General features: G+C 36.0%; 1 protein-coding gene and 1 long non-coding RNA gene across 3 annotated transcripts; both read right to left on the bottom strand.

Moving 5' to 3' along the window:
• Nucleotides 1-879: 879 nt before the first annotated feature.
• On the bottom strand, nucleotides 880-9,851 carry slc25a1a (solute carrier family 25 member 1a). Of its 2 annotated transcripts, NM_200607.1 has the most exon segments (9): nucleotides 882-1,701; nucleotides 4,020-4,093; nucleotides 4,176-4,291; nucleotides 4,368-4,472; nucleotides 4,898-4,982; nucleotides 5,104-5,242; nucleotides 5,536-5,635; nucleotides 8,847-8,954; nucleotides 9,489-9,851. In NM_200607.1, coding segments are annotated over 9 exon segments (1,080 nt in total). In that variant the 5' UTR covers nucleotides 9,727-9,851; the 3' UTR covers nucleotides 882-1,586.
• A 1,915-nt stretch (nucleotides 9,852-11,766) lies between these two features.
• On the bottom strand, nucleotides 11,767-16,438 carry LOC147842058 (uncharacterized). Its single transcript, XR_015501124.1, has 3 exons — nucleotides 15,237-16,438; nucleotides 14,790-15,183; nucleotides 11,767-12,702 (listed from the first exon to the last, which is right to left on the bottom strand). It is a non-coding gene; the product is annotated as an uncharacterized LOC147842058 (long non-coding RNA).
• Nucleotides 16,439-16,876: the final 438 nt, after the last annotated feature.

Genomic DNA, 16,876 nt, shown 5'->3' with positions numbered 1-16,876 from the left:
AAATCAACCAAACATCAATGCTTAGTGATGTTACAGCTTGACATTGTGTGTAGGTTACCACTATGACTTCTATAAGATGTTGCATTTTGTTAGCCATACCTGACGAATAAATGTCAGTAGTTGACGTCAATATAATGTTAGATAAATGTTAATTTTGGTCGCTTTCTAACACAACCTAAAATCAACCAAATTTTAACGTCATTTTATGTCGTTATTAGACGTCAATTTGTTGTCCTTAGACACTAGCTAGACCAGGGGTCACCAATCCTGGTCCTGGAGGCCCGGTGTCCCTGCAGGGTTTATCTCCATCTTGCCTCAACAAACCTTCTTGGATGTTTCAATTGTACCTAGTAAGACCTTGATTAGTTTGTTCAGGTGTGTTTGATTAGGGTTGGAGCTAAAATCTGCAGGGCACCGGCCCTTCAGGAACAAGTTTGGTGACCACTGAGCTAGACATTGAATTTTGGTCACCTGACATCACGACCTAAATCTAACCTAATATTAACATTTTATGGTGTTGTGTGCCTACTGGCCAATAACTAAATGCACAACAGAATGTTACGTTTACACACACATCCACAAATCGCTTGTAAATGAATCTGCTTTTTACAGTGTAATACTATTCTTGAGTACTTTTAAAACGGCACCTTTTTAGTCATACATTAAGTAACATTTACAACATACTTTTACTCGAGTATGATTTTTCAGTGCTCTTCCCACCACTGCAGACACGTATTGATAAAGAGAAAAGAAACACTTTGTATTTAGTGGATGTTTTCTTTACATAAGACACTATGAAAAGCCAACAAACTGCAGTTTCTTGCCTTAAGATGCAATTCATAAGAATTGGTCAAAATTGGCTACTGAGTAAGACGAGACTCTGAACCTATTTGGTTTATTAAATCTGTGTGACGTATTCAGTTTTGAAGCATACATATCAGACAGACAAAAGTAGCGCAACTCGTACAGAATAGGCATCCTTTGTGCGAAATCAATGACATAAAAAGCTTATAAAAAATTGAGCTACTAATAAAAAGCTGCCATTTTATTTTATAAAACAAAAAGGAACACAAAACATAAATCTGGCCTTGTCTTGATGATGCCATTCGTGCATGCAACTTTTATATGGACACGAATGACTGGGCATGAGATGTGTAACATCAAGATATATCAAAGCACAATACCATTGTTTCCAGTGTAAACTAAGACAAAGGAACATGTGCGTTACATTAATACTTCAATGCTTCTGCGGATTTGGTTGTGCTAGTTTTCATGCCACATACATCAACTATCTCACGCCTTCCTCTATAAAAAGCATGTTGGTGAGAAAGAAGACACTTGCACGATTGTACTGACGAGTGCAAACTGATGACACGCTCTGTATGTTTTTGTGCGCAAATAAATATAGTGTAAGCTACATGGTTCGTTCTCATGGCTCAAGCTCCTTGCTTCAACTATACAGACACAGATGGATGGATTAAATCCACTGGGCCAGAGGTCACGGTTCAAAGTCTGGATCTTAGACTTGACTGACATGGCCGACTGTGTTTGGATAGTTCAGTCTCTGTCTGCGCACTTGTTCATCTTCAGTCTGTTCTCCAGACGTTGTTGAGTAGCTTCACAACCTCCTCGTACAGAACAAAGACAATGGCAACGTCTAAACACACTCGGCCCAGTCTAGGAACTGTGCCTTTGTAGAACCTGCAATGCAAAGGCAGAGAAGCAGAAAGGTGAGGTCATATTTACATTAATGTCGATGGGCTATACAGCTTTTTTAAGCTGAAGCTGCTAGATATCATTCTTTAACTCAAAATGTCAGATTGAATTTATTCATCAGAAAGAACCACAGGATCAGCTAAAAATAGTCTGATTTTCTACTAAAGACTTTATCCCCATTTTAATTTCCCAATTTAACTTTATTTGGCAATTTTTTATATAAATAATAATTACTAGGGATAATCATGAGGTGGCCAAACCCTTAGTCAGCCTTAAACCCCATCAAGCCCTAAGAGGAGAAGAAAACTAATATATAAAAATAACAAATATGTGTTAATAATACACTAAAAAAAGAAAAACATTATAAATAAGCACATACACAAAATGTGTTCTTAACCAAATTAAGAAAATTAACCCTTGTAATCTGTTCAAATTGCCTACCCTTTCATTATGTTCATGGCGGTTTTTGCACCATTGACTTCCATTATAACCATATTTTTGATTGCAAAGCAAATGCATGACACCAAATAATCATGCATTCTTGATTGTTTGTGGTTTTCCCTGTTGGGAAGAGATAAAATTCTCATTTTTACTGTTGATCATCAGTTGGCACCATTAACCCTTTAGATACGCCTGTGTAAAAAAGCTTCTGGCTTTATATGGAGTTCTATAGAGTCAAACATCAGGTTTTAATGTGCATACATAAATGTTCTCAGAGCGGAGCTGCTTATTTTGATTTTCCCAGACATATCAAGATAAGTGCGCAAAGGTCTCACACACCAACAATACTCCATATAAAAGCCAGAAACCTTTTTTTTTTTGTACTGTAACTGATAAGCAACAGTAAAATCAGTCAGTACAAATTGTACCTCTTCCAAACACGCCAACAATCAAGAGTGCATGATTATACTGTGTCATGGCTTTGCAATAAAAAAATGGGGCAAAAATGGGTACCGTAATAACAAAAGGGTAGTAAATTTGCCTAGAGTGTATTGTTGAGTTCTTTCAAAGCATTTTCACAAAATGTCAAAATAAGATGTCACCAAAAATCATTCCATTCACTAAAAAGCAGAGGACATTGTGACCTAATCAAGACTCTGAATCACCCAAGAGTAGATTAAAACATCCCCAACAGCACACAAGGTTTAAAATATTTTTTATATATTTAAAAAAAGACCTCAACTCTTCGAGACATGAGAAAGTGCGAGAAGATTAAAAAAAAGACTTCCAGTGTAAAAAAATCTGTCTCTAAGCTATCAATCAACTAAGGGCTGTAACATTAGCATTCAGTTTTGAAAATTCATTAAAAATCGCTGGAACTCCAAAAATACCAATCAACATGCATGCTTCATGAGAAATACTGAAAATGTAAGATAACAGTCAAAAGGCAATAAAAGAAAAATCCTCCAATCTTGGACAAGAAAACACATTCTGTCATGATCAGCAGGAGCCAGAGAGTACCTTTCACAAACAACATAAACACCCGGAAATATCTTGTTCTATTAAAGAAGTCACCCAGATGTTCATTGGCCAAATCCACAACTTGACAGCAATTTTTCATTTGTGTGAGGACAAAACTAGCCTTTAAAAGAAAAACGTCCCGATTATTTAGTCATTTGTTTGTATATGACTTTATTTAGCTGAAGAGATGATGGATTTAGAGGAAAACATTCTTCAAAAACTGCAAGTATTTGTAAACTAGAGTATTACATGAACATGTATTATAATTATTTGTTTATTTATATATTTATATTGCCTGAAAAGGATTGATGGTTTTTGCTAGAGATCTGTCAGGTGGGGTTTTGTGGAAGCTGCCTGAATAAGGATTTTGGCCTATAAATGGTCTATTTGCATTAGATAAAGCAGAATCCTGGAATTTTCAACTTCAAGTCTGCATGTACTGGAAGTTGTTGTGACATTTATCTCAGTATGTTAAACTTGAAACAGAATATTAAGTTGGGGATGGGGCATTCTTTTTGAGCATTATTCCCTTATAGCAAACTAACAGTAAGAGGTTTTATATTGGGGCTGAAGCTGATGTGAAACAGAGAAAGATCGCCACTCCAAACGCAGAAGCAAGTAGTCAGAATTTGAATATTAGAAAAACAAACTTTTTTCAGTGGATTAATTTTTTCATTTAAAAAAAAAAGACTTCAGCTATTGAAAGTCAATCATAAACTTGTCGGATAGCTTGAGGGTAAGTAAATAACAGGGAAATGTACATTTTTGGGTGAGCTATCCCTTTAAGGCAAAAGAAAATAATGCTCAAACGCACAAATAATATTAAAGGTGACAATACATACGCTAGCGGGCCTTCATTCTTCAAAATCTGGAATGCACAATCCATCGTGCTCTTGTAGCGATGAGCCTCCAATCCCTAAAACAAAAAGATTACACTATATTATTCAATATATAATCAAAGTAAATACACACGCAGTAAACAATCTTCTTATGCTAACCTGCATCCGAGTCTTCACCACATCAAGTGGTGTGTTCCCAAAAACACTCGCTGCTCCTGCTGTTGCTCCAAACATGGCAGTAACCAGTGGGTGCATGTCACGAGCAGGGTCATCACCTGAAGGTTGAATTACCATTTTTTGTTAAACACCTATTCTGAAACAAATTAACAAAGGTTATGATCTCATTCTTACCTTTGTACCAATTCCGCAACAAATTCATAACATAAAAGCGTATCGCTTGGTTGCTACCCTGCTTCAGAAGTGTGGCAGTCAGGCCTTGATATGTCCCTCGAACACCTACAAACATAAGTATTCTTTTTTATTGTATTATTATGACAAACCTTTTTTTCCAAATTATTTTCAATAGTTTTTGAAATGTACAATTTACATCTAAAACATTTTATTTTCAATATTATTTATGAAAGTGTCATGCCATATCTGCATCAATAGCTACATTCATCACAAAAATATACACTTACACTATCAATAAAAATATCAAAGATTATGTATTATGTATTTAACAATTTTATGCATGATTCAGTTAATAAATTATTAAAGGAGAAACCTTTTTATACATTATGTTTCATAAAACAAAACCATTCATATTTTTTAGAATATGAAAAGAGATTATTATTTTATTAAACCCCTATTTTGAATAATTGAGTGAACCGTTACTCACATTTTCTAGACCTATTTATTGCCTTCTATTCCTATTTAAGTACCTTGATCTCTAATGATTTCCCTTACGCCATGAAAAAACCCTCGATAACGTGGCCTCAGAGAGCACTGGTCATGAATGAACTTCACCTGAAAAAAATACATAGTAATATACATATAATAATAGGACATATATAGGGCACAAGTCCAAATATACTAGTGAAAAAGTATTGTAGAAATACTGAACCAAAACATCCCGTTTCACACCCACCTTAACTGTTTCCATTGGACAAACCACCAACACCGCCTCTGCAATTCCTGCTCCGAGTCCACACAGCAAACTTGCTTTATTATCAAGCCGACCCGTGGCGTCCCGCATTGGGTTACTCAAAACCTCGAATGTCCCAAACCTGCCATAATGTCAATAACATCAACATGTAATGTAATGTACTTTTTATTTAATGCCATGTCAGCAACCAAGGCTATTTTCATGGCAACAACATTTCAATAAAAATATACAATTAAAAACAACAAACAAATGAACACAGAAATTAAATTAGATTTTTTATGTAAATACATGATAAAAATTAAATTCTAAAAATGTTGGTGTCACTGTTAAAAATGTCCTTAAGGCCAATAACATGAACATGAGCAAAACAGGTGTCATTTAAAGCTTAAACAGGTGAAGAGGAATCTTTCTTACCGTACTGCAGATTTTGGGATGGACCCATAAAGCAGTGAACTAAGCCCTCTGTACAGACCTCTCAAGCCATGATACTGCACCGTCAGCTTAACACAGTCACCTGCATTGAAATTGATTTGAAAGGTTATGCAACTCATTTACATATTTAAAGTTGCAATTAGGGCTGCACGATATTGAAAAATGTGATATTCATCATTTATTTTTCTGAGACATTTTGTCTCATTTCTAGGCCAAAATGTTTTCACCTTTGAAAGAAAAAAAGTCAAAATAAAGAGTTTTTCCTTAAAATAAGCGAAATTATCTGCCAGTGGGGTAAGTAATCTTGTTTTCACTTTGAAATGTAGATATTTGGACTAGAAACAATATTTATTTATTTATTTATTTTGCATAAATCATATAAGTGCCATATAAAAACAGTAATTAAACACAATTCTGTAGTTCCTGGTCAACTATTGACCAGCGAACTAATTCAGACTCAACATTGCATATGCAATGTGATTATTGCGGACACACATATTGCGATATCGATGCTGAAGTGATATATTGTGCAGCCCTAGTTGCAATAGATGTTGAAGCTTTGTTACATGCAAATATATTTCTTTTTAAAAACGTTATAGGGAGGACTCTATTGTAGACTGGTTGTTGATTAGATGTTGATTTGAGAGCGTTGACAGTTGAAGAGGCAGTTTCCATGGACTAGAGGTGTGTTTACATTTATAAATTAGTTCTCTTGGTTTGTTTTGTCTGGAGTTTGGTTCCCAAAATATGTATTTTTGTCATTTTGGGGCCCAATCCCAATTTGACCCCTTAGCCCTTCCCCCTCATTTTGTGCGTTCACTTGAAGGTGTAGGGGTATCCCGATTCTCTTTACCTTGGAGGCATAGGACTAAGGGGGAGGGCTAGATAACCCTTGAAACTGAGATTTTTCAGGACCACACACAAAACCTAGAGGTACGAAAATTTCCCAGAATACACTACCTACAATGGCAGCATGACTGCAAATGAAGGTAAAGAGATGCACAAATTAGTATTTTTTGTCATTTGTAAGAATTGTCTCAACAATCAAGCACTTGTTTAAATACAATAATAACTGTGTTCATGTTTTACCAGCATGCTTTTAAAAATTAATTTTGCGATCTATAATCCAGAATAATAAATCCTTTACAGCAGTCCCACAACATTCTGACACTCGAATACCCTGTCCAAAAAGTCTAGTGGCTGGGAATGACCTTTTAACAGTGTCTGCTATAATGTTCAATGTTGATTTTGTGTGTTTACATGAATGAATATGGGCAGGGTGTAAAAGCACAGTACAGTTACGAGCTTATTTCCACATTAGATGGTTATAACATAATATTATTGCCTTCAGTGATTTCCTGAAGATAAATACCAAAAAAAAAACAACAACTGCAATAACTACAGCTGTAGCAATCGTCCGATCTCATATGAAGTATGAGATTGCGATCACATATGATGAAGTGTGCAGGTGTCATAGTGGTGTCCCATTTCTTAGGGGTATATTTTGAAGCCCTTCCCCTTCACACTCTGTTTCAAGGGCCAACAGAAAGGGGTACAAAAATAGAATTGGGATTGGGCCTTAATTTGCTTTGCATTCATAATGTCATTTTTAAGGCCAAACCTGATTACCCGACAGTATATTTTGAGAGCTTGTTGAATGTGCAAACATCTGATGGTACTTTGAACTGGTTGATAACTCATCATGAAGAGCTTAAAGCAGTCAAAACAGCATCACAAATTCCACCATTAAAACAGAAAAAAAAAAAGATCTGCAGCAAGTACACATGTCTGACACCTGGAATTCTGAACCCTGGACTATAAAAGATCAACTTTGTGACTGTAATGGAAAAAATAGGTCATGTTTGAGCATCCTGTCCTTTTATAGTCATATCTTGTGACATCATGTCCTGTTTTGTTCATCTCATAGCTCTCAAACTTAATTCCTGGAGGGCTGCAGCTCTGCACAGTTCTGCTCCAAGCCTAATCAAACAGCTGATCAAACTAATCGAGATGTTCAAGACTACAAGAGAAAACTAAGCAGGAATGAGTTGCAGGTGGATGGAGCTAAACTTTGCAGAGCTGCGGCCCTCCATGAATTGAGTTTGAGACCATTGAATAGATGTCTTTAGTCTATACCAGTGGTTCTTAATTCCAGTCCTTGGGCGCCCTCCAGGCCTGCACATTTTCTATGTCTTCCTTAATTAAAACGCCTGATTCAGATCACCAGCTCGTTAACAGAGACCCATGGATTGATCCTTGTGTGTCAAATAAGAGAGACATGCAAAGTGTGCAGTGCAGGGGGCCCTGAGGTCCGTAATTAAGACCCACTGATCTATGCTGTGTTCCTATTTCAGTCAAACCACATCAGAGTTTGATCACCAAAAACCTGAAGTCTCATATCAGTTGTTAAATGTGCACTAGGTAGTGGTCACACTTACTCGAGTGAACCACATTAACAAAGAATCACGCTAGAGTTGGTGTTAATCCTGTGTTTCTCAACCGCGTTCCTGAAGGATCAGCAGCTCTGCACATGTGTCCTTAATCAAACACACCTGATTCAGATGATTAGCAGTGACTGATAGACCTGTAATGGGTATGACAAAGGAGACATCCAAAATATGCAGTGTTGGTGGTACTCCAGGATCATGGTTGAGAAAACCTGCAGTCACAATGGAGATTGTGCTTGCGAAATTCTGTAGCAAGGTGCTTCAAAAAGGGGCGGGATTAAACAAGATGATTAGACCTTTAAAAAAGCGACCGATTGGTCCATATTGGAAATTTCTTTCCAGAGAGGTCATGTTTTGACGTTCAATTGGTCTCACGCAGTCAAGTGATGCGATTTTGCAGGTCAGAGTTCACCAAGTTTGAAACTTGCCGCACGAACTTGCAGTCTGGAAGTCTATGGGGAGAAAAGTGCAGTGTGACAACAGCTAAACACTGTTTTAATCTAACCAACAAACTTGCCAAGTGTGAACACACCCAACATGATTGAAGTAGTTGTTTTAACCAGCAAATCCAGATATTACATTCTGAAAATGTTATATATGAACAGAGTGAATTTTCAAAAGCTCTGGCAATTATTTCTTGACATTTATCTGAGTGTACGGCTTCCTGATGGGAAAAAACTGTTAAAAAAAAAAAAAAGTCGCATTTGTTCATCAAGAAATGTTTTGCTGCTGGCTATTGATGCGATCAGTGTGATCTAGTGAGTGACAGATCAAGATTACAAAATTATAAATAATAATTAATAAATACAGAAAAGAATCTATGAATTAAACAGAAGTTTTCCTCACCAATGCCTCTGTATCGAGGAGGATTGGCTCGCTCGTCTAACTGTAGCTGGGTCTTTACATACTCCGTGGGGAATGTGATGCAGATCTCAATGCCTCCTGCAATGCCACCTGTGTAAGAAAATAATATCAGTAAATAGAGTGTCTAAACCACATTCAGTGACAGCAACTGCAATCCCTGCCATTCCCTCAGCTGTTTAACTTCCATCGAGGACAAGACAGTAAAGGTCATATTGTTTTAGTTGTATTTGTTTACTAAACAATACGCAACATCGAAACACATCCAGTGTTGTCGCCAAAGTAAACAATGTTGGAGCATTACGTTTGTGTGGTTAGCAATACATCAAAGTGTCCAGACAAAGTGTTATATACAAAGTGTGTATATAAACAAGTCAATAAAAGAGATTTCTGGAATCTATTTGGCAGACCCAGCACAGATATGCAGGTCATGGACTACTGGGCAGTGAGTTTCACAGTAATGGCAGGCTGCAAGGGTTATAAAAGGGAACGGGGACGCGCACGCGAGACATTTGATCCACAATCACGCGTGCCTGTTGTTTTGGGCTCGCGCATAATATGGTATCGCGTGATTGACCAAAACATTAGCGCTTGTGTGCTTCTAACACAAACACAACAAGCCTTTACCTGCAAAAATAGCCTTCCACGGATGCGTAATCTTTCTTCCTCCGATGGCAGCGGCCGCTAGAGTCCTTTGGCCCGGATAAATGTTAGGAATTGGGGTAAAAGTGCGCGTCGAGCCACCGCCAGGGGAGGGAATCCGGGTCGGCGCCGCAGGATGCTGTAGCGGCGCGCATCCTCGTCTCAGTATCGCATCTTTGCACGGCCCTTCCGAAACACAAAACGGTTTATACAAAGACGACATGTTTGCTGATGTTTTGAGCGTACAGTGTGGAAATCTGTAGTGTGTGCCGCCGCGCTGGATGCGTCTGTCCAATCGGACGGAGACAACACAATCGCGCTATCAGAGGAAGACCACTCCGGGGCGTGGCGGCGTGAAGCTCATGAATATTAATATAGAGGTCACGCAGCAAGCTCAGCCATTGGTCTGTTTCAAACTTTTGATTTATTTATAAGCTATTCAGCTTGTGTATTATTAATACGATTTATAGGGCAAATCAGGCGATGATCAATTGATCCAATTATATTACCGTACGACAATACCCACATCCTAGCATTTTTTTAAATATTTAAAATAATAAATTTTATATCAAACAACCCATACTGTAGCCAACTGGACAACCACTCAACATACAGCCTGGCTACAATATACCAAAGTTAGATATCCAGTTTAAAATATATTTTATATTTAAATGTATGAATATGTATGTTCCTGTGTGTTGTTATCTAACATTTAATAATGTAAATGTTTCATGACATTATTTAAGTTTAATTTAAAAAATATTATATACACAAATAATTTCCTTTTTTTTTTCTTTTTCATATATATATATATATATATATATATATATATATATATATATATATATATATATATATATATATATATATATATATATATATACTTTTGCTTTTCTTTTTTCCAGAAAATGACAAAACAATAAATTCTAATTATTTTAACCACATATACTAATTTAAAACACATCATAGGATCTTAACATTTAAATAGTTTTTTATGCAATCAACACTTTTTATATATAAAATGTCCATACACACAAAAATTATTACTGTGTAGGTACAGCTGTCCAACTGCTTGTTAATGCAAATTTCTAATCAGTCAATCACATGGCAGCAACTTAATGTATTTAAGCAGGTAGACATGGTCATGCCGCAGTTCAAACCGAGCATCAGAATGGGGGGAAAAAGGTGATTTAAGTGACTTTAAACGTGGCATGGTTGTTGGTGCCTGGCAGACTGGTCTGAGTATTTCAGAAACTGCTGATCTGGGAGTTTCACGCAAAACCATCTCTAGGGTTTACAGAGAGTGGTCAGAAAAAGAGAAAATATCCAGTTCTGTGGACGCAAATGCTTTGTTGATGCCAGAGGTCAGAGGAGAATGGCCAGACTGGTTGGAGCTGATAGAAAGGCAACAGTAGCTCAAATAACCATATTACAATCGAGGTATGCAGAAGAGCATCTCTGAATTCACAACAATTCCAACCTTGAAGTGGACGGGCTACAGCAGCAGAAGACCACACAGGTTGCCACTGCTCTCAGCCAAGAAGAGAAAACTGAAGCTACAATTTGCACAGCGTCACCAAAATTTAACAATAGAAGACTGGGAAAACGTCAGCTGGTCTGATGAGTCTGACTTCTGCTGCGATATTCACATATAAATATTTAGAGAATGCTATATTATTTACCTATATATTTTATTATTTATATAATTTACACAGGCTCGAAGCCAGGAGGGTTTGAGTGGTTCGAAAGACCCACCCATCACTGACAAAAGTCCAGAATTGGTCCCACATGAGCTCATTTGTCCTATTTTGACTGCTTTGCCATCATAAATTGTGAAAATAACTAATTAGAGAAGGCGTTAAGACCGAGAAGAATCTGATGAGTGACATCATCTTTCACTACTGACCCCCTGTATTTTTGTTAAATAGCCAAAAAAATTTAAAAGTAAACTTTTATTCTAAATCTTGGACCTTATTCGTGAAAGAAATAAAAAAAATGACCAAAAAAAGCTGTGAAGGGCCAAAAGTTAATTTTGAAGCTCATAAAATTTAAACTTTATACTAATTCAGCTATTGTTATCCATGAATTTTCAAGTTCAAGAGAATCTAGAAAAATCAGGAAGCTCTACATTTTTATTATTATTATTATTATTAAGCATTTTTTATTATTCAAGTTGTCAAATTCTGAAAGGAAAGGCGAATAGACTGTTATTTGCCTAATAAATGGCATTGTACTTTGTCTTAATAGGCAGTTTTTAATTTAAAGGGCACCTATGTTACCCCTTGTTCAAGATTTAAGTTAAATCTTTTGTGTCTCCAAAATGTGTCTGTAAAGTTTCAGCTCAAAACACCCCTCAGATTATTTATTTTACCTTTCAGAATATTGGGATTTTCTGCTCTAAACACAATGTAGCTGTTTTTGTTGCCTGTGCCTTTAATGCTAGTTCTCCCTACCCACCTTTCCCAAGTGCCTGTCAGAGTGTGACTCAATCTCAGCCTTGGCTGTGTCAGATAAACAGCACAGTGACAGACATGACGGAAACATATCTCAGGTAACGTTTGAGAAATACTACAGTATGAACTTTCCCATTGATTATTTGATGTATTTGTTGAGGAGTTATTGAATCGATGAGAACAATAAGTCACACACAATATTGTTACAAAGTTCACGCACACACACGGCACATGAGTTTAACTTTGCACTGTTTTTGCATGCAAATGTGACAGGATACATGTTAATGTCCACTGCTGTATGGATATCTGTCATGTTAATGTACAAAATAAACCTGATTTAATTTCCACTGACCAGGATTGAAGCTTCTTCTTTTTTAATTGTTTCTTCGGCTGTGGTGATAAAGACAGTAAAATCCCTGTAAGTCATTACAAACATGCACTTATTTAAACACATTTTAAACTTGTAAAACTCATTCTTGGTCATGTTTGATGATGACTGATGATCACAGAGAGCTCAACAGATCTTTTAATCCCAGTTGCTTTGAACGCGTCCTGTCTTGTTGATATGATTATATGCATCCTACTGCAGAGACATGTAATAAGGACATAAATAATTCTCTTGGCGGGCACTCCATCATGTTGCGGTGGGTCTCAAAATGAGAAGGATTTGGATCCTATTTAACGTCAGGAAATTAAAAAAAAGAAACTCTTTGTCTTTCTATCTCTCCTATATGACTGTGGACACACTCAGGGGCGTTGCGAGGGGGGGGGGGCTTTGGGGGCTTAAGCCCCTGATGTATTGTCAAAAGCCCCTGATCTTTTGGAATATGTTGCATTTAAATAAAAATAGGTTGTATAACATTTATTTTGTTATCAAAGTTCTGACAATTAACACGTGTATATCACGCGTATTCTACCTAAAGCAGCGTTTGTGTCGGGTATTTAAAAAGTAATCTATTCAGCAGTACCTGTTTCTACCGGCAGGTGGGAGTGGCTCAGTTGTCACATGGTTTAAAAATATTCCGCCATAGCACATCATTCATTATTTTGAGCAGCTGAAGCTGATGAGGTAATAATACAACTGTTTCGCAAAACTGAATAGTTCTAGCTAAGTTACAGATGAAGCTTAATATTTGTTTTACAGCAGAAAATGTGTGTAGTTTTGGTGAAATAACAGAACTGTAGGTAATCAATAAAATGTGCTGCACATTAATGTAAATACATGCAAATTATCATCTAGATATTATATATATATATATATATATATATATATATATATATATATATATATATATATATATATATATATATATATATATATATATATATATATATATATATATAGACATCTTTATCTAGATATGATATAGCCAGTCACATCTGTTTCTGTAATAGTTAAATCACAGTGAGTTCATGTATCTAGCATATTATTTTATGGCTATATTCTACAGTAACATGCTATGTCAGTTAGCAGCGGACTATAAATCGACTTTCTTATGAAAATACCTAATGCCCCCGGGCCCCTCTGTTTATTTTTTTAACACATTTCTAAACATAATAGTTTTAATAACTCATCTCTAATAACTGATTTATTTTCTCTTTGCCATGATGACAGTAAGTAATACTTGACTAGACATGTTTAAAGAAACTTCTATACAGCTTAAAGTGACATTTAAAGGCAGGTTAGGGTAATTTGGCAAGTCATTGTATAACGATAGTTTTTTATGCCGACTATCGGAAAAAAATTTAGCTTAAAGGGGCTAATCTTTTTTGACCCTTAAATGTTTTTTTAAAAAATGTAAAACTGCTTTTATTCTAGCCTAAATAAGACAAATAAGACTTTCTCCAGAAAAAAAGTATTATCAGACATACTTGTGAAAATGTGCTTGCTCTGTTAAACATCATTTTGAAAATATTTAAAATAGGAAAAAAAATTAAAAGGGGGGCAAATAATTCTCACTTCATCTACATTTATTGTCACAGTCATGTAAATGATCAGTTTAAGCCTTTTTTATGTTTATTCAGATCTTATTTTCATTCAACTCCAGCAAAAGCTGGATTCCTTCATCCATAATATTTGGGTTTTCCTGGAATATTCTACAACTTTTGTGAGGCATATATGGAATTTCTGTTCAAGTGTGAATGAAACAGGCATTACATGCATTCAAAGTGCTACAATGCTCACATCACCTTATTTTGAGGAAAACTAAAAATCTCCCTCTAAAGAAATTTAAAGTAAACACATTTATAGCATTTAAATCTTTATTTTTTTGTACTATTTTTGATACAATTGTTTTAAAAAAAAGCCCATTGAATATCAATATTTTGCGACGTATTGAATTTAGGAATTCCAGTATCTTGACAACACTACACCTCAGTTAATCACTCATAATCAAACATGTGTGTAGCTTTGTATCACATTGGATAACAACTTGGTCTATAAAATAAATCATATTTTCAGATTTGAAGACTAGCAGAAATTTTAATTTTCAAAAAACAAACAGAAACTACAAATCAGGAGAGGAGATAGGAGGCTCAAGGGGCATGATATGGCTCATAACAGAATAGTAAATAAGAAGTGGGTAATTTATCAATTTTTTTCCTTTTTGGTGTTACAAGTCACAAAGCTTCACAATTTATTGTTATAGACTGTCAACTCAAAAACCCTTTATTTATCATTAAACCATCTTTAATCCTATTATTAAGATTAGAGTAGATCAACTTATGAAAGTGTTTTTTTTTTGGTTTGGGGGGGGGGGGGGTGGGGGGGTTTGGGGGGGTCTTTGGGGCTAAGCCCCTTATCCCTTTCGACCCTAGCAACGCCCCTGGACACACTACCGACACACAGATCAGCTTACAAAAAAAATTTCATCAAAGGGGCCCTTTAAAGCCTTCACAGATTGATTTTTCCCGCTAATGATATATGATGTAATAAATTAGCATTGTTAAATAAAAAAAGAAATAAGGAACTGCAAAAAGGTCCACTTTTAGCGGGAAAAAAGAACCACCCCCTTTCACCAGGCTGGCTACGAGCCTGCTACAAACTTATGAAAACAAGACAAAAAGCACCTCCCACCACATACAGTTATAGTCCGCTATATGGTATAGTTATAGTTCACTCTTGTATAGAGGTGTGAATGTCGTGGGCGTTTGTGTTGGACAGCAGTGAGTGAGAGCTCACTCAAGTGCAAGCTTTATTTTCACAGTTTTTACACACACATGCAAAACTAACACACACACACACACACACACACACACACACACACACACACACACACACACACACACACACACACACACACACAGCTTAACGTTCAAATGACAATGTTTTTAGTTATACTAGTTATCTGTGCTGCTCCAGTTTAAGGATACTTAAAACATGAATAGCCAATGTGGAATCTGAAGAAAACTGCAGTGAAAATGAAGCACAAACATGGCCCTCAAATGCTGCCAACAGTTTCCCAATTTCACAAAGCCCAACTCTCGGCAACACATTCCTGTTGAGAGCCTGGACCAGGACTGCAGATAAGAGCCGCAGGGTGACAATGATGGAGGGTTTTGCTCTGTCACTCCAAGGACATCTTTCTACAAGTGTATTTTAGCAACTGAAAAGGGAGTTTAAAGAGATAGTTCACCCTAAATTAAAATTCATTTACTCACCCTTGTTTTAACCCTTTATGGGTTTCTTTCTTCTGTTAAACACAAATGAAGATATTTGATGAAAACCTGTCATCATTGACCCCCATGGTATCCGTTTTTCCTATGGAAGTCAATGGTGACAGGTTTTCAGCTTTCTTCTAAATATCATCCTTTGTGTTTAACAGAAGAACGAAACTCAGATTTCATATTCGGGTGAATTATTTCTTTAAATTGGCAGGAATGAAGCAAATGGAAAAAGTCCAGTGAAGTCCTCTTATTAAAAAGGCAATGCAGGTTTATTTATATAGCACATTTCATACACAATGATAATTCAAAGTGTTTTACATAAACAAGAATAAAAGAAACAAGAAAATAAAACAGATTAAAAAGTGTTAAAACAGGTTATAAAAGAATGTAAAAAAGAAAGACATAACGAACATAATAGACATTAAAAAAACATACTACATGTAGTCTATCAACTCCCTAAAAATGTTCAGCTATTTACAAATGTTTCATGCAAATTTCATGTTATTTTCTTTTGCATCCTCAAATGGTAAACTATAACCTATTTAAAGCAAGAATGGGTCATTTGACCCTTTATTGACCCATGACACACAAGAACCAGTGAGACTTTACTGTTGCACCAGCGCTGTTGTTGCATTTATGTGACAACATTTGTTGAGAATGTCTTCCTTTTCCTGTTGATCTAACTTGATGCAAAAACTATGCAACTTCCCCTCTGTGTTTACCAGAATGGACTATTGCTGTATTTAATTCTGCTATCACAAACACTTTAACAATTGCTGCACCCAGCGGAAAGCTTTGCAACTAAAGATTTGTATCTGTATCATAAAGAATGTCAAATAAAAGTTCAAATAAGCATGTTCACCTCTTAAGTGGTATATACAAATTTGACAAAAATGTACTTTAGAAAGCCTATGAAATTCCTTTTTTTACATGATTAAAAATGTTTTTGTATTCATTAGTGGTGGGCCGTTATCGGCGGTAACATGCTGCGAGACTTATCGCAAGATAAAAAAAATATCACCGTTAATCTATTCTCAAAGTTGGGTTGGGAGCTGGGTCTATTCTACGCAAGCTATGATGACTTTCACCTTGATATTTTAGCACAGATGTATACCTGACAGGTGTACATCTTACAACATTCCTAATTTTAAAAAAATGCTCATATTTGTATTACGCAATACATTGTGTCTGTTTTTATAAGGCCCAATGTGTTTTTTACATGCATTTTTTATTTCTCTTTGCTATTTGGGCTTA

This window comes from Danio rerio, chromosome 10 (assembly GCF_052040795.2).
Source record: "Danio rerio strain M-AB ecotype USA chromosome 10, GRCz13ab, whole genome shotgun sequence".
Classification (NCBI taxonomy): Eukaryota; Metazoa; Chordata; class Actinopteri; order Cypriniformes; family Danionidae; genus Danio; species Danio rerio.
The sequence above is the reverse complement of the archived record's forward strand: the minus strand, read 5'-3'. Positions and strand labels throughout refer to the sequence as shown.